Here is a 25,196-nt window from a genome sequence, read left to right as displayed (position 1 = left end):
AAGACAAAGCATGGGGCCAATTTGGGGAGGGTCCCCAAACATGAAGCTTCTGTCGTCCTCTGGTGAAACCAGGACCTGGCAGAGGGACGTGTATTTCCAATCAGGGAAGCTCGGGTGAGCTTCCAGGTCCAGAGTTCTCACTACAAAGGCATGACCTCCGCCTCCAGGCCCCCTCCCACCCTCCCTCCTCTGAGGGCTGACACCCTGGGCTCAAAGCCCCCAAGGCCGGTCTGTCCGGGGTGCCAGCCCCACCCCAGCCCTGCCTCTGTGGCCTGCCTCAGCCCAGTCATCTCCTTAGCAGAAGCTACCAGTCGTGGTGGTAAGGGGTGGGTGAGCGGGTGGGTGAGGGGGTATGGTCACTACAAAAACAAAGCCACTCCTCCCGCCGAGGACGCTCCAAAGGCTGAGAGGCAGCCCCAGCAGACCTCTCTTTGAGTAAGGTTAATGCTCCCCGCACAGGCCACTTAACGGGAAGCGGAACTGGAAGGATTCCAGGTCAGCAGAGTGGGGCACGCTCAGGGCCCCCTTCGTGGGAGAAGCAGCAGCAGCACAGCCGTGGGGGGTGCCAGAGGAGCCCCAGTCTCTACCCTTGCCTGTTGCCCAGCAGGAAACGGGAGTCTCCCTGGTTTCCTGACACGTTCGCCTCCTCCCTGGCTGACTTCCACTGAACTGTCCATCCGGCGGGTGATGAGTTACTTAATAAGCCCACTTCCTGAACCAAGCATTTATTCCTCTTGGACAACTGTGCTCTCAATATCCTCCCATTCAGCCACAGGCCTCAGGGAGGCGTGTGTGCATCTAGGCATCTCTTCCTTGTCAGTTGCTGATTTTATAAGTGACGTAACACTCAAACCTTAAAATACTTGAGAATCTACACTTCGATGCATTTCTAGAAATTCCCATCTCTGTTCACCCTCATGTATATTAGTAATAATGAGCACGAGCATTAAAACCAATCTGCCCATTACTGACAAGCTTCTGATTGTCACTAAGAAGTCTCCGGCTGAATTATCTATGGCAGCCTGTACCTCTTCAGGAAGTAAACACCACTGAAAACAACAAAGGAAAAAATGAAGTAGAAACTTCCCCAGAGCCGTATAGAGACAGATGCTTAGCATACTCTATCAGTAACAACAGTATACTTACTAGTAGTAGTTCACATTTACTAAGTGTTTACAGTGTGCTAGCCACCGTACTAAGCTCATTAAAAATATCTCATTAGAGTGCACATCAACCCTAAGAGGTCAACTCTAGCATTACTCCCACTTTTCAGTTGGGTAAACTGACCTTGGAAAGAAATTAACGGAGCTAGGACTCCAGCTTTGGATCTGACACCTACCCACTAAATGCCAAGGTATAATACCATAGAAACTGTTTTTTAAAAGATGGCTTAATTCCCGTGTTATTGATATCTATGTATGTGCACATAATGTGCATACATGTATGTATTTATAGCAGCTAAATTTGTAAGAAAGAATAATTATTTTAACTAACAACCTCACATTGCCATAGTTAAAATGGGTCTGAATTCATTCTGTGGAATACCTAAGTAGTTGCTACAAAATTAAAAAAGAAAATGTCTGCATTTTTCTGATCTAGGTTTTTCTTCAAGTTGTTCTGGGTAGGCCAGGGGGGACGCCAGAGACTCAGCTAGTTGCCATGGCAATTGCCAGGCTGCCCCATCTCCGGGAACGGTGGAAGGTGGTGGAGGCTAAAGAAGCAGAGCCCCAGGAGGGTTTCCAGGAGTTTCCCCCCTGGAGCTTGCTCATCATGGAAGCAGGAAAGAAAGGCCTGCCCGGCCCCCATGCCAAGATGAACGTGGCCAGCCGCAGGCCTCTTTGTCTTTCTTCTTTCTTTTGGGATAGGAAATCGGGGATGGGGTGGGGATGGGTAGGGAGAGGCGAAGAGGATAGCAACAGGGCCTCTTCCAGTTCTATTTAAGAGAGGCAAGAAGATAATTTCTTATCGGGGGAAATGGAGCTCGTCTGAACCTGGGCACTGGCTCTCTCCACTCACCAAGCATCAGCCTCCGAGAGCCAACATCCCCCGAAAGGGCCGTCATCTGCACCAACTGCCCACAGGTGGATGATGGGAAGCCCCGCCTGGTGGATGATGGGAAGCCCCGCCTGGTGGATGATGGGAAGCCCCGCCTGGTGGATGATGGGAAGCCTTGCCTGGTGGATGATGGGAAGACTTGCCTGGTGGATGATGGGAAGCCTTGCCTGGTGGATGATGGGAAGCCCCGCTTGGTGGATGATGGGAATGCCTCCTGCCAAAGTTTTTAAGATGTGCAAGACTTCCTCTATTTTCCAGTGAAGAAACCCCTGCTGGTGATAGCTTCACCTTTCTTCCTCTCATTTCCCCAAGAAAGGAGGAAGATGGGTTGGACAAATGTTTTGAGGGCCTCAGCATTTGAAAGAATTGCTTCTGTGATGGCCAAGCACTTCCGGGTCACCTGGAGGGCTGTGAGGCACCATCTTCCTGGGACTCCCCAGGTCAGCAGAAGAAGAGATGCTCGGAGCCCCAGTGCCCCCGGGTCACTGAAGGTCTCTACCTGGACCTGAGCTGCAGAGGCTGTGCTGTTATTTACCCTGCCTGGCCTTTCGGGGCAATTCCTGAGAAATTGCAAATCTCCCACCATCGTGAAATTACTGTAGATTACTTACTAATTTGCATAAGCCAAAATTGAGTTGTAAATCTTTTATTTATTTGTTTATTAGAGTAGTTGTAGGTTAACAGATTACATTAAATTTCACTCTGTGTTATGTAGTTCTATTCAGATATCATATATACAACCTAAAAATCTTTTTAGCCCCATTAAAACATCCACAATGATAAGCTACCAACAACACCATCCATTACCAAAACTTTTCCATCACCCAAACAGAAACTCTGTACCCCTTCAACATTAACTCCCCATTCTGCACCCCTGGTAACCTATATTCTAATTTCTGACTCTATGAATTTATATACTATAATTACCACATATAAATAAACTCATACAGTATTTGTCCTTCTGTGTCTGGCTTGTTTCATCTCACACAACATGATGCCTTCAAGGACCATCCATGTTGTCTCATGGATGAGGACTTCATTCCTTTTCACAGCCGAATAGTACTCCATGTACGTATATACCACACTTTGTTTATCCATTCTTCCATTGACGGACACCTGGGTTGTCTCCACCTTTTGGCAATCATGAAAAATACCATTATGAACAAGAATATTCATATGCAAATATCCGTGTGAGCTCCTGCTTTCAATTCTTTTGAGTATATACCTAAAAGTGGATTTGTTGGGGCATGCGATAGTTCTATAGTGAACTTTCTGAGGAACTGTGTTCCACAGTAGCTACACCATTAACATCCCCACCAGCAACGTAGGAGGGTTACTATTTCATCACGTCCTTGCCGGCAAGGTTTTGATTTGCATTTCCTTGACAGCGAATGATGCTGAGCGTATTTTCATTGGCTTATTGGCCTTTTGTATATCTTCTTTGGGGAAATGTCTGTTCAAGTCCTCAGTGCGTTTCTTAGTTGTGTTGTTTTGCTTTATGTTGTTGAGTTGTATTTTTTTATACATTCTGGATATTAAACCTTTTATCAGGTTTCCAAATATTTTCCACCTTTCCTTAGGTTGCCTTTTATTTACTTGATAATGTCCTTTGGGGCACAAAAGTCCCATTTATCTATTTTTTCTTTTTTTGCTCGTGCTTTTGGCATGAAATCTAAGAAGCTGTTCTCTATTATGAGGTCCTAAAGATATTTTCTTGCATTTTGTTCTAGGAATTTCATAATTTTAGTTGTTATATTTAGGTCTTTGATCCATTTGAGTTAATTTTTGTATATGGTGTGATGTAGGGTTCCCCTTTCGTTCTTTTACATGTGGATATTCAATTTTCCTGGTACCATTTGTTGACGAGACTATTCTTTCCTCACTGAGTGAGCTTGGCACCCTTGTCAAAAATCAGCTGGCCATGGATGTGAAGGTTTATTTCTGAACTCTAGGTTCTGTTCCATTGCTCTGTCTGTCCTTGTGCTCACATCATACCATTTTGATTATTGATGTCTCATAATGTTTTAGATTGGGAAGTGTGAGTCTTCCAGCTTTGTTCTTCTTTTTCAGGACAGTTTTGGCTCCTCGGGGCCCTTTCCCTTCCATATGAATTTTCATGATTGGCTTTTCCATTTCTGTAAAGAAGGGTATAGTAGTTTTGATTGGGATTGCATCGACTCTCTAAATCACTTTGGTTAGAATTGACATCTTAATACTATTTGGTCTTTCAATTCACGAACATGTAGTTTTCCATGTACAGGTCCTCTACATCCTCGGTTAAATTTATTCCTAGCTATTTGATTCTTTTAGTTGCTATTATAAGTGGGATATTTTAATTTTTTTCTCAGGTTACTACCAGAGTATAGAAACACCACTTTTTTTTTTTGCTTGTTGATCTTATACCTCACCACTGTGCTGAATATACTAGCTCGACTAACTTTGTTGTGGCATTGTCAGGATTTCCTCTGTATACGACCATGTCATCTGCAAATAGGTAAGGTTTTACTTCTTCCTTTCCAATTTGGATTTCTTTTTCTGACTTAATTGCTCTGACTCGAACTTCCAGTAAAATGTTGAGTAACAGTGATGACAGTGGGCATCCTTGTCTGAGGAAAGCTTCCAGTCTTTCACTATTAATATATAATCAATTTTTTATAAATGCCCTTAATCAGGTTGAAGAATTTCCTAGTTTTCTGAGCGTTTTTTTTTAATCAAGAAGGGGTGCTCCACTTGGTCAAATGCCTTCCAGTGTCACTTGAGATCGTGTGTGTTCTTCCTAAACCTTTTATACCCGAGGCCTCTGGCTTGGCACCCAACTGCTAATAACAAGGTCCACAGCAGGTTTGCTTAGCTGCCTGGTGTGCATGAGTGGGGGAAGGGGGACACAAATGATCTGTGTGTTCATTGTAATGTCTTCATTGTCAACATTTCGGAGCTCATTGAGACAGTGGTCTTCTCCTTAGTAGCATGATTTGAGGTCACTCACAGACAACCATAGTTACCCTTCAAATCAGAGATCTGAGAGCTATAATAGTGTAGTGATTAAGAGCAATCACTTGACACTGGAGTGGAGGCAAGATGGCGGCTGAGTGAACTTCCCGGTTACTAGCTCCTGGGGGGAATCAGCTGGGAGGCGTCGGAGACTCTTTGGGACCGGGCTGTTTCGGGATTTTTCCTGGTCCGGAGGTGTCTGGACATCGATTTGGAGGGAAGGTAACAGAGAGGATCCGTCTGTGAAATATACACGGAGATCCCAGCTACGTGTGGAGGATTCCCTCCTTGGGTAGGCGGAGCCGAGGCAGCTAGCACCGCGCCGAGCCCCGGCGGGCGGTGGCCAGGGTAGCCTAGCTGGGCCGCGGTGGGCAGCGGGCGGGGGATCCGAGCCACGCAGCAGCGGGCGGCAGGCGGGAGAGCCGAGCCGCGCTGCACCGCGGCAGGCGGCGGGCGGGAGAACCGAGTCCAGCCGAGCCCAGCCGAACCCAGCCGAGCCGTGGCGGGCGGGGAAGCCGAGCCCAGCCGAGCCCAGCCGAGTCCGGCCGAGCCCAGCCGAGCCCAGCCGAGCCCAGCCGAGCCCAGCCGCGCCTGGCGGCGGGGTTTCTGTTCTTTGTTTGTTTGTTTTTTTTTAATTTTTTAATTTTTTTTATTTTTTGTTGTTGTTGTTTTTCTTTTTTTTTTTTTATCCTCTCTTTCTTGCCCCAATATTCTTCTTATACTATTTTACCTTAACAATACAATAGGTCCTACAGGAAATACCTCACATTTGCTGGGTTTCCTCACCCTCCACTGCCTCATTTCTCTGTGAATAGATTTAGCCTATCTACACTATCCCCTTTCCCCTACAACTTGATATCCTCCACCATCTGCTATCTCTCCTATATTCCATCTCCCTTTCTTTGATACACAAAGTGTCTAACTCTTAATTTCTAATACCTTTGTTTAGTTTTCCATCTGGTATTCGTCCCTGAAACTATTACCTTTCTTTTCTTTCCCTCTCTCACGAAAACAATAGCCTCTTAGTATGTACCACATTCCTCCCATATTCAGTCATCTACCTCATTATAGGTACTTTCCTACTACTATAACTCTACACAATTTACATGATCTAACCTCCATCCTCCCAGAACTCAAATTGTTGCTTTGTTAACATATATCACCAATACTACTTCACACTTTTTCCTTCCTTACACAATTGCCTTTCCCCAGCACTAATACTTTCCTTTAAAGTGAGCTTAACTAGCAATAAGAAATTGGAATAAGAAGAACAAAGTGACAAAGAGAAGATATAACACTTACGCAAAAACAACAGCTAATTAATCTCCAAGACTAGACAAAGAAGCTAAGGAACTGATTAAACCCGTCAAGAAAAAATGTTGACAAGACAGCAACAAAAATCTACAAACCAAACCAGCAATCAGGAAAACATGGCTGAATCCAATCAACAAACTAAAAATCAGGAAGGGGGCCAGGACTTCGCACAAGCAATGAAAGATCTCAGAACATTTATCACCGACAAATTTGATGAAGTAATGAAAGAGGTTAACAGCGTGAAGACAACACTTGGAGGGGAAATTGCAGACATGCGCAAAAAAATAACAGATATGATGGAAATGAACACCACAATTCAAGAAATCAAAAATACACTTGCAGCAAATATCAGCAGACTAGAAGAGGCAGAGCAGAGAATTAGTGATGTGGAAGACAGTGCATTGGAAATCAAACAGATAGTAGAAGTGGTCAATAAAAAGGTAGAAAAAATCCAGATAGGACTTAGGGACCTGAATGATAACGCAAAATGCTCAAACATACGTATTATAGGCATTCCAGAAGAAGAGAAGGGAAAGGGGTCAGAGGGAGTGTTGCAGGAAATAATGAATGAAAACTTCCCAAATCTACTGAAAGAGTCAGATGTACATATCCAAGAAGCACAGCGCACTCCACTAGTCATAAACCCCAACAGGCCCACCCCAAGACATATACTTGTCAAATTATCCAATGCTCAAGACAAAGAAAAATTCTAAAAGCAGCAAGAGAAAAGAAAACCATCACATACAAGGGAAACTCCATAAGATTAAGTGCTGATTTCTCATCTGAAACGATGGAGGCAAGAAGGCAGTGGTATGATATAGTCAAGGTACTAAAGGAAAAAAATCTCCAACCAAGAATACTCTATCCAGCTAAACTAGCATTCAAAAATGATGGAGAGTTCAAAATATTCACAGATAAACAGAAACTGAAAGAGTATATCAACAAGAAACCTCCCCTTCAAGAAATTCTTAAGGGAATTCTGCAGGAAGAAAGGAAAAAACAGGACACTCAGAGATGGAGGAGAGTGTAAAAGCAACAAGAAAGACAAAAATAGAAGGGGAAAATAAAATAATACAAACAAAATATAACAAACACAAATCCAACCAAAATATGGCTACCATAAATAACTCTCTAAACGTAATAACACTGAATGTCAACGGATTAAACTCACCTATCAAAAGATTCAGACTGGGACACTGGATAAGGAAATACGACCCATCTATATGCTGCCTACAAGAGACACATCTTAGACCCAGAGACTCATGGAGGTTGAAAGTGAATGGCTGGAAAACAATCATACAAGCAAACAACAACCAAAAAAAGGCAGGAGTAGCTATATTAATATCAGACAAAATAGACTTTAAATGCGAAACAATTGTGAGAGACAAAGAAGGATACTATATTTTAGTGAAAGGGACAATCTGTCAAGAAGATCGAACAATCATAAATATTTATGCTCCTAACAAGGGCGCCTCTAAATATGTGAGGCAAACGCTGGAAAAACTAAGTGAAAGAATAGATGCATCTACAATTATAGTGGGGGATTTTAATACACCACTATCAACTCTGGACAGAACATCTCAAAAGAGAATCACTAAAGAGACAAAACATTTGAACAGTATATTAGAAGAGCTGGATCTAATAGACATATATAGATCATTACACCCAAACACAGCAGGATATACATTTTTCTCAAGCGCACATGGAACATTCTCCAAGATTGACCATATGCTAGGCCACAAAGAAAGGCTTAATGAATTCAGAAAGATTGAAATCATACAAAACAATATCTCTGACCACAGTGGAATCAAGCTGGAAATTTGCAAGGGACAGAGACCCAGACTTCACACGACAATTTGGAAATTAAACAGCACACTCTTAGAAAAACAGTGGGTCAAAGAGGAAATCTCAAAAGAAATCAATGACTACCTTGAAACAAATGATAATGATAACACAACATACCAAAATTTATGGGATGCAGCAAAAGCGGTACTGAGAGGGAAATTTATAGCCATAAATTCATATATCAAAAAAGAAGAAAGAGCAAAAATTGGAGAACTAACTGCACTTTTGACGGAATTAGAAAAACAACAACAAAGTAACCCAACAGGAAGAAGAAGGAAGGAAATAACAAAGATAAGAGCAGAACTAAATGAAATAGAAAATAAGAAAGCACTTGAAAAAATAAACAAGACCAAGAGCTGGTTTTTTGAGAAGATCAACAAAATTGACAAACCTTTAGCGAGACTAACAAAGAAAAAAAGAGAAAAGATGCAAATACACAAAATAAGAAATGAGAAAGGTGATATCACCACTGACCCCACAGAAATAAAGACTATCATAAGAGGATACTTTGAAAAACTATATTCCAACAAAAATGACAATTTAGAGGAAATGGACAAATTCCTAGAAATACATAAGCAGCCCATACTGACGAAAGAAGAAATTGATGATCTTAACAAACCAATCAAAAGCAAAGAGATAGAATCAGTCATTAAAAATCTCCCAACTAAGAAGAGCCCAGGGCCAGACGGCTTCACAGGTGAATTCTACAAAACATTCCAGAAAGAACTAACACCAATCCTGTTGAAACTATTCCAAAAAATCGAAACAGAAGGAACACTGCCTAATTCCTTCTATGATGCCAACATTACCCTAGTACCAAAGCCAAACAAAGACACCACAAGAAAGGAAAATTACAGACCAATTTCTCTAATGAACCTAGACACAAAAATACTTAACAAAATACTTGCTAATCGTATTCAACAACACATTAAACGAATTATACACCATGACCAAGTGGGATTTATTCCAGGTATGCAAGGATGGTTCAACATAAGAAAATCAATCAATATAATACACCATATAAACAGATTGAGAGAAAAAAACCACATGATTATATCTATAGATGCAGAAAAGGCATTTGACAAAATACAGCACCCCTTCCTGATAAAAACACTCCAAAAGATCGGAATACAAGGAAACTTTTTGAACATGATAAAGAGTATATATGAAAAACCTAAAGCCAACATTGTTTACAATGGCGAAATCCTGAAATCCTTCCCTCTAAACTCAGGAACAAGACAAGGATGCCCATTGTCTCCGCTCCTATTTAACATTGTCTTGGAAGTACTTGCTCGAGCACTGAGACAAGAACCAGATATAAAAGGCATTCAAATTGGAAGGGAAGAAGTCAAAATTTCATTATTTGCAGATGACATGATCCTATATATAGAAAACCCTGAGAGATCTACAACAAAGCTCCTAGAACTCATAAATGAGTTTAGCAAAGTCGCAGGTTATAAGATCAATGCGCAAAAATCAGTAGCATTTCTGTACACCAATAATGAGCAAGATCAGGAGGAAATCAAGAAACAAATACCATTCACAATAGTAAATAAAAAAATCAAATACTTAGGAATAAATTTAACTAAAGAGGTAAAAAACTTATACATCGAGAACTATACAAGATTGTTCAAGGAAATCAAAGAAGACCTAAATAAATGGAAGAATATTCCCTGTTCATGGATAGGAAGACTGAATATTATTAAGATGTCTATCCTACCAAAACTGATCTACACATTCAATGCAATCCCAATAAAAATCAACGCAGCTTTCTTTAAGGAACTAGAAAAACTAACTATGAAATTTATTTGGAATAGAAAGAGGCCCCGAATAGCCAAAGACATATTGAAAAAGAAAAACGAAATAGGAGGAATCACACTTCCTGACTTCAAAACATACTACAAAGCTACAATAGTGAAAACAGCATGGTACTGGCATAAGGAGAGACACACAGACCAATGAAATCGAATTGAAAGTTCAGATATAGAACCTCATGTATATAGCCATATAATATTCGATAAAGCCACCAAACCCTCTCAACTGGGAGAGAATGGCCTATTCAACAAATGGTGCCTGGAGAACTGGATTGCCATATGTAGAAGAATGAAAGAGGATTACCATCTCACACCTTATACAAAGATCAACTCAAGATGGATCAAAGACCTAAATATAAGAGCCAAGACCATAAAGACCTTAGAAAGCAGTGTAGGGAAACATCTACAGGACCTTGTAATAGGAAATGGCTTCATGAATATCACACCAAAAGCACGAGCAGCAAAAGAACAAATAGATAAATGGGACTTCCTCAAAATTAAAGCCTTCTGCACCTCAAAGGAGTTTGTCAAGAAAGTAAAAAGGGAACCCACACAATGGGAGAAAATATTTGGCAACCATATATCTGATAAGAGACTTATAACTTGCATATATAAAGAACTCATATATCTCAAAAACAAAAAGATAAACAACCCATTTAAAAAATGGGAAAAAGATTTAAACAGACACTTCTCCAAAGAAGAAATACAAATGGCTAAAAAGCACATGAAAAAATACTCCAAATCTCTAGCTATCAGGGAAATGCAAATCAAAACTACAATGAGATACCATCTTACTCCCATAAGATTGGCAGCCATGAAAAAAACAGTAGAATACAAATGCTGGAGAGGATGTGAAGAAAGGGGAACACTCATCCATTGCTGGTGGGAATGCAGAAGGATCCAACCATTCTGGAGGACAGTTTGGCGGTTTCTCAAAAAATTATCCATAGATTTGCCATATGCCCCAGCAATACCACTGCTGGGTATATACCCATCAGATCTGAAAACAAGGACACAAACCGATATATGTACACCAATGTTCATAGCAACATTGTTCACTATCGCCAAAAGTTGGAATCAATCCAAATGTCCATCAACAGATGAGTGGATCAATAAAATGTGGTATATACACACAATGGAATACTACTCAGCTGTAAGAACCAATACACTACAATCACACGTGATAACATGGATGAACCTTGAGAATCTTATGTTGAGTGAAGCAACCCAGGCATTGAAGGACAAATACTATATGACCTCAATGATATGAAATAATTGCTCTGACTGCCTCAGAGAGCTAGAGTCTGGAAAAGTGGCTTACAGGAAATCGGGGGGTGGAGGAAGGATGTGAGTTAATGTCTGCAGGGGTGGAATCTGTGATGAGCTGGCGGTAAGTATGAGCACAAAGAAGGGACAAAATGGGGGCAAGGGGTTACCTTCGGGTGGGGTTTTCTGGGTTTGAGGGGGGCTGGGGATGGGAAGAGGGGTAATATGGTCCAAGAAATAGGTGGGAGGGAGGGGCAACATACAAACATGGGAGCGTGTCAGAAGTTCGTTGAGAACTAAATGTTGAGTAAAATGTACCAAAGTATAAGTAGAAGGGTTACCTGGTTAGGACGCTCAGGGGGTATGGTCTGATGCGGGACGGACTCCGGAGGGAATAGCTGAAGGCTCATTTTGCCAAGGTGGGTTCTACCATTGGGTGGGGTGGACCCATATCCTGGGGAAGACTAATGCCGTCGAATAGAGAGAACTGTATCTCTCGTGAGAAAGGACGGCTCCCAGGGCATTAGATTGGCAGGCGTTGTGGGCCCTAAGGGGAGGGGAAAATGGATGTGCAATGGATGGAACAAAGGTAAATAAGGGGACAAAAGAGGAGTTATGTGAGAGTACACGAGGATGAATATAAAACAGCTAATATTACCCCAAAAACATATAGGGGATGACAGACTAATAATGAAAACCATAAGACAAAACATAGCATAACTAAAAAATTTAGAAAACTGTACAACCTAAAGTATGGACCACATAGTAAGCACAAATGTCACCTTGTTCGAAAACTATAGTTTCGGAATCTGTACATCAGTTTCAGGAAATATGATATGAATAAGTTAAAAGAGTATTGCTGTGGAAGGGAAAAGGTTTTATGGTGGATCTGGGGAAATACTGTATATTGTATATATGAATTTCGGTGATCTAAGACTCTTCTGAAGCTGACATCATGTTGGGATTCACTTTACGGGAAGTTTTGGATCACAGAGTGGTTCAACAATGGCAGCGGAGGAATACTGATATGGGATGTTATTGACAAGATATATATGGTTGACAGGGAGTTATACAGGGCATATGCCTAGGGTATATGGTAATGTCTATATATACTCATAGTGGAAACAATTAAAAACAACAGCTGGGGGGGTACTGGGCTCCTGGCCAGGGGGTCACTGTTGTGGGCCCTGGGAGAGCAGTGGCAATCCTCCAGGTGCAACGGCAAGAACCAGGAAGGAAGGAGGGCCCAACACTGGGCTCTTGATACTAATGGCTACACTTTTGAGCCTATACACCTGCAATAAGAAGAAGGCCTAGAGTAGCATTGTGCCTGGGGGTTTCCTCCTGACAGCCTTCATGTTACTCAAATGTGGCCACTCTCACAGCCAAACTCAGCGTGTAGATGCGATGCATTCCCCCCAGCGTGGGACACGACACCCGGGGATGAGCCTCCCTGGCACCGAGGGATCACTACCACATACCAGCTGAAGAAGTAACTAGAAAATGACCTTGAATTAAAGATTCAATGCGGAACAGCAGAATATACCTGTCTACATATAATAACATGACTTCGGGAAGCGGTTTGACCTAATGTAAGGGGGAAATGGAAAGGAGAAATGAGATTATAAGGCTGTGAGTCTCTAAAAAAGAGTCTGGAGGTTGTCAGAAGAATACCCCTATGTACAACTGAACAGAGTCTAAGAGACAGATAAGGTAGATACAACCCCAGGTATTGGTTCTTTTGAGGGATAAAGAGACCCACGGGTTCTATGGTCATGGCAGAAGGGGTTCACTGCCATGACAGATGGCCCTTCTTTGGAGCTGGTGTTTCTGCGTGATGGAATTGGACTCAGAGGGGATCTCTTTTCACAAGACTTGCATGCTACTTTATTGGAATTGTAGTTGGTGCTGGGTTTAAGATATATGTAGGGGATTTGAATCTCTGGACTGATAATATGACACCCAGGCCCAGAGCCTCAACAGACTTCAGCTCCTACACTTTGATTTATTGGACTTACTCCACTCAGCTAACATGGAGTTGAAGAAGGTCAACCACCACAACATGGAGCCTAGAGTGTCTACAACTGGAAGCGGGAGGAGTGCATCCAGTACCCATGTGGAATCTAAGCCCTCACTTGACATAGGTGTGCAATGGACACAACCAATCCAATGTCCACAGAGAAAATGTGGAATGGGTATGGGAACGGTAGCCATGGGGGCTGCTGGGTGTGGGGAACGGGAGGAAGAGATGAGATGTGGAGGCGTTTTCGGGACGTGGAGTTGTCCTGGATAGTGCTTCACGGACAATTACGGGACACTGTAGATCCCCCCAGGGCCCACTGGATGGAACGTGAGAGAGTCTGGGCTATGATGTGGACCATTGACTATGGGGTGCAGTGATGCTCAGAGATGAACTTACCAGGTGCAATGGATGTGTCATGATGATGGGAGAGAGTGTTGCTGTGGCGGGAGTGGGGGGCGGGGGCGGTGGGGTTGAATGGGACCTCATATATTTTTTTTAATGTAATAATGTAATAAATAATTAAAAAAAAAAAGAGCAATCACTTTTGAGTCAGACTGCTTGATTTGAATCCCTCTGTGTGATCTTGAGCAACTTACTTAGTCTCTCTGTGACTCAGTTTCCTTAGTTGTATAATGGGGGAAATAGTAGGGATTTAATGAGGCAGGCAGCACATGTAAAATGTCTAAAACAGCACTGGCCCAGAGACAGAACTTAGCAAATATTAGTGATTAGACCAATTTTGAAAGTTGAAGTTTTGATTATTTTATATGCAAAAAAGCTACCATTTATTGGCATATTTGTCATCCTTTTAGCCTTCCAGATTTCTAACACTTAAAAGTGACTGGTGTTTTATTATAAAGACGCTCAATTTTAGTCTATGTGAAAACTGCCTATAAGGTTAAATAACGATTGCCCCAAACTCCTCGGCTGGCTTCCCACGAACACTATTAAATTTTGGTGTTTAGATTCATTTTATCTTTGCAAATGAAAAACCACATTGTGAAGTCTTGTTTATTGCTTGTTGTTTATTTAGCCAATAAGTGATGCCTTTGGGACTGAGGATTTGCTCAAGCTTGCAGCCTTGTTTAGGGCTGTGTCATGTTGGGGTGGGGAAAGCTTGCAGGGTACGCGTGCTGGGGGGAGGGGGAGAGGTGTGCAGGAGCCAGGAGCCACCAGGAGGACTTGGCTCCTGCTGCTGCCAGCAAGACCAAACCGCATTTACTCAGCCACTCCGCCCCAGTCCCGGGGCAAAAACAAACGAAAAACCTTTAGGTTGGGTGTTCAGGGAGGTTTAATGAACGATGGGTCCCTGTGGTATCTTCCCTGCTAACATTGCTGCTATAACAAAACAATCCATTGATACAGTATCATCTCTGATGTCAGCAGCACTTTGAAGTAGGAGGGGCTTATTCTCCCCAGTTTGCCCAAGGCGAAGCTGAGGCCGGGATGGCTGGTGAGTTGCCCACGTATGGGACCCCCTCGGGCATTCAGGCTCTAAGTCAGCCTGTCTTCACCATACAACGGTGGTGCTTATGAGGCCTGCTTTCCTTCTATTTAGATCAATTTTTGAAACATTTAGATATTTGATTTAAAGGAATAAAATGATGGAGTTATTATTATTGAAGCTATTACTGTTAAAGAACAACAAAGAGCACCATACAATGTTTAGATTTAAGATGAAAGCGATATTTGTACAATTTGCAAAAACATAAAAAAGACTCTTTTAAGGGATCTGCTAAAGGAAGAAAGCCTCCCACTGTTGTAGAATTAGAGAGAGGTTCAATTATTTGCGTATAGAAAGGCCAGGACTCAGGAATGATTTTGAGAAGGAAAAATGGTTTCTCGACGGCTGGCTGGACTCGGGAGCTTTCTGTTGCAAACCGAGCCCCGAACAAGATTTTTGAGTCCCTTCTATACAGAGAGGAAAGGCCAAACGGTTCTTTGTTTCAGTTCTCAATAGGCTTGAATTAGCATATATCTTCCACATCCTAGGTAAGCTTTTAGCATGGACTTCATATATTCTAGATAAGCTTTTAGCACATTCGGTTTGTACCACCACCTTTGCCGGGATCTGAAAGTCCCCTGCGGTCCTGGCTTCACTGGCTTGTTTGAGCACTTACTACGTGCAAACCTTTCTGTAGGTACTGTGGGGTGGGAGACAAAGATGAGGGCAGCCTGGCTCCCAAGGCCCCAGAAAGCCGCCATCCATCCAGATGGGCTCTTACAGGTGACAGAATTGGTGCGTGTCATAGAGCCGCTCCGGAACTGTGGAAATTGCCATGTCTAGCTCCAGGGATCAAATGCAGCTGCGGCAAGGAGGTACCGAAGTAGGCTATGGGTGGGGGCTGTTCATCTCTTTGTAGATAACCTGAGCTGTGTGTGTTCCGAGGGTGAGAGCTACAGCCCTGCCCTTGGTAACCATGGCAACAACTCCAGTCCCAGAAGAACAATTAAGCAATGTAAACTGTATAAACTTTAAATATTCAGGGAAAATGCAAACCAAATATGTTAAAAGCTTACACCTCCCTCAAGGCTGGGAGGAGATAACTGTCATCCCAGGAATCCTCAATAAATTTTTATTATTAAAGCCTAAAAAAAACAAAAGCTTACACAGAATGTATGAAGTTCACGCTAACAGCTTACCTAGGATGTGGGGGATATGTGTTAACTCAAACTTATTGAGCACTGAAACAAAGGACCATTTAACTCTTCCTCCCTATGACTGGAACTCGAAAATCTTATTCGGGGCTCCAGTTTTGAACAGAAAGCTCCCAAGCCCGACTGATTATAAATAAATTATTCTTTTTCCTTCCCAAAATTATTACTGAGTCCTGACCTTTCCATATGCAAATAATTGAACCTCTCTCGACGTCTACAACAGTGTCAATGGTTTGGAGTAAAAATTTAAAATACCAAGGAATAGCAATAAACCAAACTTACCGCTGAACATTATATTCTAACCTTTGTCACACTGGCTCAGATGTTTCAGATGATAGACAGGGAAGGGGATGTGGCTCAAGCGAATGGGCTCTGTCCACCACATGCGAGGCACGGTCAGATTCTCCAGGCCTGCTGGTGAAGGGAACCTGGCCACCCAGCCCCGCAGAGAGCTGAGAGGAGACAGCGAGCGCGAACAACGAGGGGGTGGAATAACTAAAGTAAAATAAATGTATCTTTTTAAAACAGATGATAGCTAAGAAAAGACAGAGTTGATTGCTTTCCTCCTTTTCCAAGCCCCATTCGCTGCCTCCTCCCCAGGGCGCCCCTATGAATTTGGAGGTTTTCCAAGAAGTAGCAGCTTAGCCTTTAAAGAATGTAAGCGATGTTCCATAGGCAGATGGGGAGGATGGGGGAGGACGGGGGAGGACGGGGGAGGACGGGGGAGGAAGGCCTTCCAGGGAAGGGGGGCACAGCAAAGGCACTGCGGAAGGAAGAGAGGGGCGCATTTGAGTCTGATTCGTCTGAAGTCTGCAGGAAGCCTGAGGAAGGGAGGGCGGGCCATGGGGGGCATGGACAGCAAATGCGACCGGGAGGTCGAGCAGGGGTGTGGGTGGCTAAGAGGGCAGGGGTGGGGCCGGCAGCGGGAGGCGTCTCGGAACTCGGGTTAAGACAGAATGGGAAGGAGACCTCGAGCGTCCCAGGGCGGCTGCAGGGTCAGGTGCCTGGGCCTGGGGGCAGGGAGGTAGGGTTCAGAGAAGCCGGCAGGGGGCGCCAATTTGCGAGCGGGAGGAGGGTGAACGGGTGTACACGCGCATGCGCGCGTGGCTCGTGCGCCTGTGTGTGCACACCTATGTGCGCACGTGCTGGTGCGCGCGCGTGTAGCGTGTATGGCCGGGCGCGAGCGTGGAGGGGCGCGGGGCCTCCAGGAGAGACCCCCGGAGGCCATGGGCCGGGGACGGCGAAAGCCGAGGCCCTCGGGGAGCGGCGACCCGGGAGCGCGCGGAGGCTGTTCTCCCGAAGGGCCAGGGGCGCGGCGGGCAGGGCCGGGACGGGGAGGGGCAGGCCGCGCCCTCGTCGGTGCGCAAGCCCGGGACGCGCCTGCGCCTCCGCTGGGGGCCCAGCTCCACGGGCTCCTCCTGGCAGCCCCCGCCCAGAGGGCCTCGGCTGCCCCCGGCCCCGCCCCCGGCCCCTGCCCCGCCCCCGGCCCCTGCCCCGCCCCCTGCCCTGGCCCCGGCCCCGCCCCCTGCCCCGGCCCCGGCCGTGATTGGCCGACGCGCCCCTCCCGTTGCCAGGACAGTTCCCGAGGGAGGTCGCCGGCCCCGCCCACGGGCCCCGCCCCCTTCCCTCGTCCCTGGTCGAGATTGGCCGACACGCCCCTCCCGTTGCCATGACAGTCCCCTAGGGCGGTCGCCGGCTCCGCCCAGCACCCCCCCCACCCCGCCCGACAACCCCGGCCGCGGGCCCCGCCCCTCTCGCGAGCTGCGATTGGCGGATGCGCCCCTCCTTTGCTAGGACAGCCGCCGAGGGCTGTCACTGGCCCCTTGGTGCCTACCGCCCCGCCCCTTCCCGGCTCTCACCCCGCCCGCCTCCCGTTCCCGCCCGGAGGGAGGCGGGGCTGGCCGCGTCTCCATGGCGACGGCGGACGCCGCGGCGGGGTCTGCTGTTACCTCTGCACTAGCGACGCGGCGGCGGCGACCCAGGCTGGGGCGAGGCCATGTCGGATCTGGGCTCGGAGGAGTTGGAGGAGGAGGGAGAGAATGATCTCGGGGTGAGAGTTCCAGGCGGCGGGGGCCTCCCGAGGCCGGGTTGGAGAGCCGGGGCGGTGTGGAGCCCGGGGAGCAGGGCCGCAGCCCCCCGGAGGCCAGCGGGGGACGGAGACGGCGCCGGCAACGCAGCGCGCTGCGTCCTGGAAGTCGATGGTGAAAGGTGAAACTTTGTGACGTCTGGCTGCTGCGTCCCTTCCGCCCACTCCGCCCCTCTCCTCCCCAGCCCGCCCCCTGCTGAAGGCAAAGACATCCAAATCAAAAGCTTAGGAAGCTTCCTCCTCCCGCTTGTCAGCCCCTAGTTTCCTAGTGGCCCGGTCACCAGCTGCCATTCCATCCTTGAATGGGTCGTTTCTGTAACTGAGTTTGGCTCTCTTCCCCAGGATTAAGGCGGGTGAAGGAGAGCTGCCTCTGGGCAGATGACGAAGCTCCGGGCCCAGGGCAGGGACCCTGAAGCCGTAAGCACCAGAGCCGGTGGGCGCAGGTGCTCTCTTGAGTCTAGCCTGACCTACCCGGGTGCTTGGACTGGTTCCCTGGCTTGGGTAGCAGCCTGGGAAACAGACATCAGAGGGCAGAGCCTGCTGTCCCCCGGCTTGTCTTCCACAGGGGCCTCAGTGAGCTGAACTGGTCTTGCAGGGAGGGGTCCCCATTTCATCTCCAGGGTTTGAGTGTCCTGGGGCTGCCCAACCGAAGTACCACAGACTGGATGGCTCGAGACCACAGTCATATAGAGTCTCACAGCTCCAGAGGTGGGAAGTGTGAAGTCAAGGTGGCAGGGGTGGCCCCCTCTGGAACCTGAAGAGGAGGATCCTTCCTGGCCCCTCCAGCCCCTGGTGGCAGCCGGCCCTCCTGGGCATTGCTTGGCTTCTGGATCTAGCCTCCTCCCCAGTGTCTGTCTTCTCCTAAGGACCCCCATCATTCTGGGTTAGGGGCCTGCTCTACTCCAGTGTGACCTCATCTTTATTTAAATAATTCCATCTGCAGTGTCCCTAATTTGAAATAAGGTCATATTCTGAGATACTGAGGGCTAGAACTACAACAAATTGTTTGGGGGAACACAACCCAACCCCTAAATCTAGTGGCTTTACGCACTCGTTCTGTACCTATTTGTTCCACATTTCAGTTGAGCTGCACTGGGCAGCTGCGTGCGTGCCATCAGCCCAGGGTAGATGTGCACGTTACAGGAACCCACTCCTTGTCAGGAATTGTGCTGTATTTGGGATCCTGGGATTGTGTGCAGGACAATGGAATGGCACTGGGAGACTCAATGCAAAGAGAAACCAGAATATGCAGGACGGCTGTAGGTGCCTCCGCAGCTGGAGTTTGGGGTCTTTATTCCTAAAGCTGTGTGGTTCTCACATTCGTTAGTGTGCTCGAGAATCACCCCAAGTACTTATTAACCAGCTGGAGTGGGACTCTGGGAATCTGCATGGGCATCTCAAGCCCTTGGACACACACACACAACACAACCACACAGTGGGCACACACATGCAAACACAGGCACACAGACATGCAGCCATAGACACATGTGTGTGCACGCACAAGCACACAACACACATGCAAAGATATGCACACACATATGCAACCACACATAGGCACAAACACATGCAACCACATAGGCATGGATATGTGCGGTGCACACAGACACACACACATGTGACCACACTTACATGGGTTCACATGCGTGCTCACACACAGACACACAGGCACTTCTAGAGGGCCCCAATAATGCATCCCAGCTCTCAAGTCTGCCCATCTCGGTGAATCTTAGTTCCCGACTGGGTATTGATGGGACACTGGTGACCCAACTGATGGACATCCCTTGTCAAGGACCCACCTCTGGACAGTCACCTGTAGCAGGTTGTGTGTAAAGAAGGGAGTGGCATAGACTCTGGTCATCCCCTGGCCACATGGCTGGGATCCATCCTTCTGGCCTTGGTTTCTTCCGTGAAGCAGAGGGGACTGGACCAGCTTGGCTTTTCATCCCTTCTCAGCTCTAGGAAGCTCTGCAGCAGGACAGAAATACAGATATAGACACGGCGTCGTTTGCTGCTTCCGCTCATTGGTTTATTCCAATAGCTATCTCTAAAATACATACCATGTGCAAGGCGCTGCCGTAGGTGCTGGGGACACAGCCTGGACGCAGAGGGGAGGTCTCTGTCCTAAGGCAGTCGGGCTCGTGCCCTGAGTTCACTGAACAGCGGGCTCTCCAGAGGGGCCTGCCCCGTTGGCCCACGGCAGGCCCTCGAAGGATGGGCTGGCTCCAAGGTCATGCAGCGGAACGTGCTGGGCTCCTGGAGGGCGACACCGTCGCTGTGGCTGCGCAGCTGAGCCGGGTCAGATCACACGGAGGACGCCAGTTGAATCGGATGGTGGGGAACTCTGCGGACCAGGCTAATAGTTTAGACTCCGTTCTGTCAGCCCTCTGAAGCCAACGAGGGGATGGCAGGATGTGTGTGTGGGCAGTGCGAAAGGATGTGATCGGGAAAACTTGGAATTTGGGGAATATTACCCCGGCGAGGGCGGCTGGCTTGGATCAGGGAGAAATCAGAGGTTGTACAGACCCCTTCTGTGGGTGGGGCCTCCCACTAAGGGAAAGGGGCTTAGAGCTCCTCCCCGCCTGTGGGCTGGTGAGAGCGGCGTGGCCAGAGCCCCTCCAGGGGGCAGCAGTGCAGCCGCTCAGAGCTTTGGAGTTCCTGTCCTGGGTTCAAGTTCTAAGGCTATCAATTTACAAGCTGTGTGCTCTTGGGAGCCTCAAGTTCTTTAAATGTTAAATGAGGCTAATAGGACCATCTCCTTTAAAAGGGGTGGTTTGGGGACTAAATGAGACATGCACATGGGTGGGCTGCCTCAGGTCCTGTGACCACGAATCCTGGGCCTGGTGCAGCAGCAGGTCGTTCCCCAGGAGAGGAGTGTGGGGCGCCCACCCAGTGGGCGCAGATGTGCACCCCAAAGGCAGTGCCTCCATAAGCCAGAGTGACACTTCCTGGTGGCAGGTTGGAAACTTCAGCTGCTGCTGTCATCGTACAGAGTTCAGAACAAGCCGGAAACCCTAGCTCCTCGGGGGGCGGACCTGCCTGCTGGCTCTGTGCGCACGCTCCCCGCTGCTGCCCCTCGCGCTGTGCAGGGCTCGCTCCGCTGCAGCCCCGCTCGCCAGAACTGCGAGCCGGGCATTAGCGTGGGACCCACACAGCAGACATTGCGGTGTCATTTATAAAACCACACCCCCTGTGCGATCAGGCCGCCGCCCTCCCTGGGCGCCTCTGGTTTCACATCTCTCCCCACCCCTCTGGGGCTGGTTTCTCCTGGGAGCGTTTCTTGTAAAAACCACTTGCTCAGGGTCTGCTCTGGGCGAACCCAACCCACAGCCCTGCCCAGGAGGCTTCCTGGTTTGTCTCCTCAACTGGCCCTACCACTTGGTGACATCCTGATGCCACTATTTTTAGGTTCAAGTCATGGTTGAGGTCACTTACAAGGGGCCTTTGGGGCCAGAGGAGGGACCTTCTGTCGGTTTTGAATAAGACTCACCCGGAAAGGAACTTGTAAGGGCACAGATTTTCGCCTAACTCTGATCCTCTGGGTAAGGCTTCCTGGGCCAAAAAGTGCTATGAGTGGGCAAGAATTGCACAAAAGTTTGTCTCTGAAGCCTTTTTTTTTTTTTTAAGATCTATTTATTTATTTCTCTCCCCTTCCCCCCCCACCCTGGTTGTCTGTTCTCTGTGTCTATTCACTGCATCTTCTTTGTCCACTTCTGTTGTCAGCAGCACAGGACTCTGTTTCTTTTTGTTGCATCATCTTGCTGTGTCAGCTCTCCCTGTGTGCGGCGCCATTCCTGGGCAGGCTGCACTTTCGCGCTGGGCGGCTCTCCTTGCGGGAGGTACTCCTTGCACATGGGCTACGTGGGGGACACCCCTGTGTGGCACGGCACTCCTTGCACGCATCAGCACTGCGCATGGGCCAGCTCCACACTGGTCAAGGAGGCCCGGGGTTTGAACCGCGGACCTCCCGCGTGGTAGACGGACGCCCTAACCACTGGGCCAAGTCCGCCGCCCTCTGAAGTCTTCAGTTGAGTCTATCTGCCCTCGTGTTGTCATAAGCCAAGGCCGTGTTAAATCCTTGCTCTCTGCTGTGGCCATTTTATTATTTATTACTTGCGCTCTACAATCATGTTCTTAGGCCTCGAGGACCTTTTATGAGGACAGGAAAAAGTCAGCTAAATGGCAAGATTGGGTGTCTTTTAAATAGATTTGCCTTAAGACAGATATGTAACTACTGCCGAATTCCCCTGTCAGTGTTTGAAGCATAAATCTCTTGGTAGGAAGTTTAAAAATAAGATAAACTAAGTTGAATTAGAGGAGTAGTTTTGCTCCACTGGAGTCCACTTTACTCCTCAGCTGTGTCCTGTCCTCGCCTCCCACGGGAGCTCCCTTGCTCGCCGCTTCAGCCCACAGGCTCCCAGGATCTTCCCTTGGGATATCTGGAGGAAAGAAACAAGGAAGGCATTTGTGAGGGTTCGGGGCAGTCCCCACGTTTGCTAGTCCAAGCATTTTCCTATGAAAAAGCCACCTCGGCCTAACTTAGCATTCCCCCAGCCTGGCTGATCCCACTTGCAGTGGAAAGGATTATCATCATGAACTGCAGGCTGGGAAGGTGGAGGGAGAGGGAGAAGCCCTCACCACGGATATGTCCTTGCTGAGTGGCGCCGGACCAAAGCTCCATCTCGCCCAGGCTTGGCCACCTGGCAGACAGTGACAACTTTATGTCGTGCGTAGGACTGTGACCATACAATGGCCTGATGTTTACAGGATGCTGAGCGCACGGTTAGAGCCTCTTAAAAGGCACCACGGTTAGCTGGATTTCTTTTACCCAGGAGTACGAGGGGGATCGGAACGAGGCCGGCGAACGTCATGGCCATGGCAAAGCGAGGCTACCCAACGGGGACACGTACGAAGGCAGCTATGAGTACGGTAAAAGACACGGCCAGGTAAGATACCACACCCCAGCGGGCGGTTTTAATCTATCGGCCAGCGTTAAACTCTGGAATGATGCCAATTATATCATGGAAACGTTTCAGGGCACCTACAAGTTTAAAAACGGCGCTCGATACATTGGAGAATATGTTCGAAATAAGAAGCACGGTCATGGCACTTTTATATATCCAGACGGCTCAAGATACGAAGGTAAAACGTTACTACAAACCACATTTTTGTGTTGTGAAGGTTTTTCTTTCGTGATGACACTTGCCTGTGGATCCTAACGTACCCTAGAAAGCGTAAAGGCCCCCAGGTGCGTTAGTCATTCAACAAACACAGATTGCGTTGGGCTGTTCAGGGGGCCGGCGCAGGAACTTTTATTAATTTTATTTAATTCGTTCATCCACGGTGGGAACTAGGGTGGTCCCTCTGCCTGGCGCAGACTCTCGCCGTGAGCCAGCGTGCCCGGGAGCAGGTGGCAGGGAGGTGCACGTGGAGCTGGGAGGTGGCGGGCCCTGACGTTGAGACCCTGCAGCGCCCGTGGCCTCACAGCTCTGGGCTGCTCTCCACTGGCCGGCAGCCCCTCGGCCGACTGGCACATTCAGACGGGTGCCCCGCCAGGGCTTTGGGCATGGAGACGTGCCACCTTGTCGAGCTGCGTTGCCCCTCTCTGCCACAATCCCTCATGTGCCCATTTCATCTGCCAGGAAGACTCTTGCCCCCTTATTGCCAGTTGCCCTCTGCTGTCCCGGGCACCTGCTCACCTCTGTCCCTGAGACGCTCATCAAATCCCAGGAGGCACAAGGCGAGCGCTCTGGACCGAGGAAGGGAGACGGCGGGGAGCGGGGTGTGACGTGGCCTCAGGAGGCCCAGGCGCCTCCGGGACCCGCGCGCAAAGCCCGCGCTCTGGACCTTCTGTTCTGGGAAGCAGTCATCTAGTGTCCATCAGATTGCCAGAAAGATCTGTGAGCCCAAGCCCAGGGACGCGCTGGTGACCCAGTGTGGCCTCAGACAAGCGACTTCCCGCCGGCCTCGGCGTTCTCGTCTGTAACGGGGTTAAATTGACAAATGCACGCGTGAACCGTGGCGCTCACAGTGAGGCTCAGGAAGTGCCAGCTGGGTTGACGACACGTGACGCGTGAGAACGCCCTTGGTGAAGAGGGCACATCCTTCAGGCGCGAGCTAGAGCCGCGGGTCTCATTGCCAGACAAAACCAGTACCCGGGATAAGTGACGGCAAGGAATTCCAGAAGGGCCTTCCGCCAGGTTCTGAGACCAGGGTGGAAAGGGGAATGGTGGCCCTGTGAGGGGGCGGCACTTTTGTTTAGTTTTTAAAATCTTAGCAGTCTTGCTCCAGAAGAAGCAACATCTGCTTTTTAAATGGTCTTTAAATAATTTTTTTTAGGGTTTAATTTATGCTTTCCAGATCATCTTGAGGCTAATTTCATTGTTGTCACTTTTCTGTATAGATGTTGACACAGTTTGAACAACACACAATACTGCGGAGAATAGGCATTTAACACATTTTAATGTGAATGTTAACCAACACACAAAACATATTTATAAAGAGTTGAACAGAGGCAGGGTGCCGAGGTTTTTACAGGTAGAGAGGGGTGAGGTTGGAAGGGTGGGTGGTGCCAGATTTTGGAGAGGCATTTGGAGCCCCTCTACAGATTTAAAGTTTGGGCCTGGAAAGGGGGGTAGTAAGAGCTACACGTGTGGGGAAAGAGAGAGACCATCCCTCTTCACCGCCGGTCTTGGTGCTTGCAAGGCAGAACCGACCAAAACGAAGATGCCTAACAAAGAAATGGTGGGGACGCAGAGTGAGGCAGTGGCTTCAAGCTGGCTTGTCTGGAAGCTTCCGAATGGCAGGAGCTCGAAGAAAAAATGAACACTTGACCACTGAGGTGCTGGTAGAGAAAAGAGTGTGGCAAGGTGCTCGTTGCAGCCCTGCGCCCATCTCCGTAACGTCCCTGGTTTGGGGGCTCTGCGCTTGGAGAGCCGCGGTTCAGTCACTGTCCAGCCTCACGGAGTGACAAATGTAGAGGGCTCAGCCAGTGTAAGCCGCAGCCCAGCGACCACCTGCCTGCTGGGTGGGAGGGGAGCTTCTCGTGGGGGCTTCTAACTCCATCACCTTTGGCCCCCGGAGTGCCCAGTGGGGGGAGCCCAGCAGGGGTGGCAGTGATCTCTGCACGTGGGGGGTTTTCCAGGTG

The 25,196-nt window shown here is 47.9% G+C and overlaps 2 protein-coding genes across 2 annotated transcripts in view; one reads left to right on the top strand and one right to left on the bottom strand.

The window, feature by feature from the left end:
* The window catches only part of SLC37A1 (solute carrier family 37 member 1), an 86,272-nt gene extending 68,094 nt beyond the window's left edge, over positions 1-18,178 (bottom strand). Inside the window, exon 1 of the mRNA XM_058296287.2 lies at positions 17,916-18,178. The gene's annotated coding sequence lies outside the window, so the exon portion shown is untranslated. The remainder of the gene's footprint in view (positions 1-17,915) is intronic.
* Positions 17,928-25,196, top strand: part of RSPH1 (radial spoke head component 1) — a 28,386-nt gene continuing 21,117 nt past the window's right edge. The window contains exons 1-3 of the mRNA XM_058296288.2: positions 17,928-18,016; positions 22,882-22,995; positions 23,086-23,191. Coding sequence (XP_058152271.1) covers positions 17,963-18,016; positions 22,882-22,995; positions 23,086-23,191 — 274 coding nt within the window. The 5' untranslated portion in view covers positions 17,928-17,962. The remainder of the gene's footprint in view (positions 18,017-22,881; positions 22,996-23,085; positions 23,192-25,196) is intronic.

Source organism: Dasypus novemcinctus, chromosome 4, assembly GCF_030445035.2.
Source record: "Dasypus novemcinctus isolate mDasNov1 chromosome 4, mDasNov1.1.hap2, whole genome shotgun sequence".
Lineage (NCBI taxonomy): Eukaryota > Metazoa > Chordata > Mammalia > Cingulata > Dasypodidae > Dasypus > Dasypus novemcinctus.
This window is presented reverse-complemented; position numbering and strand designations above follow the sequence as displayed.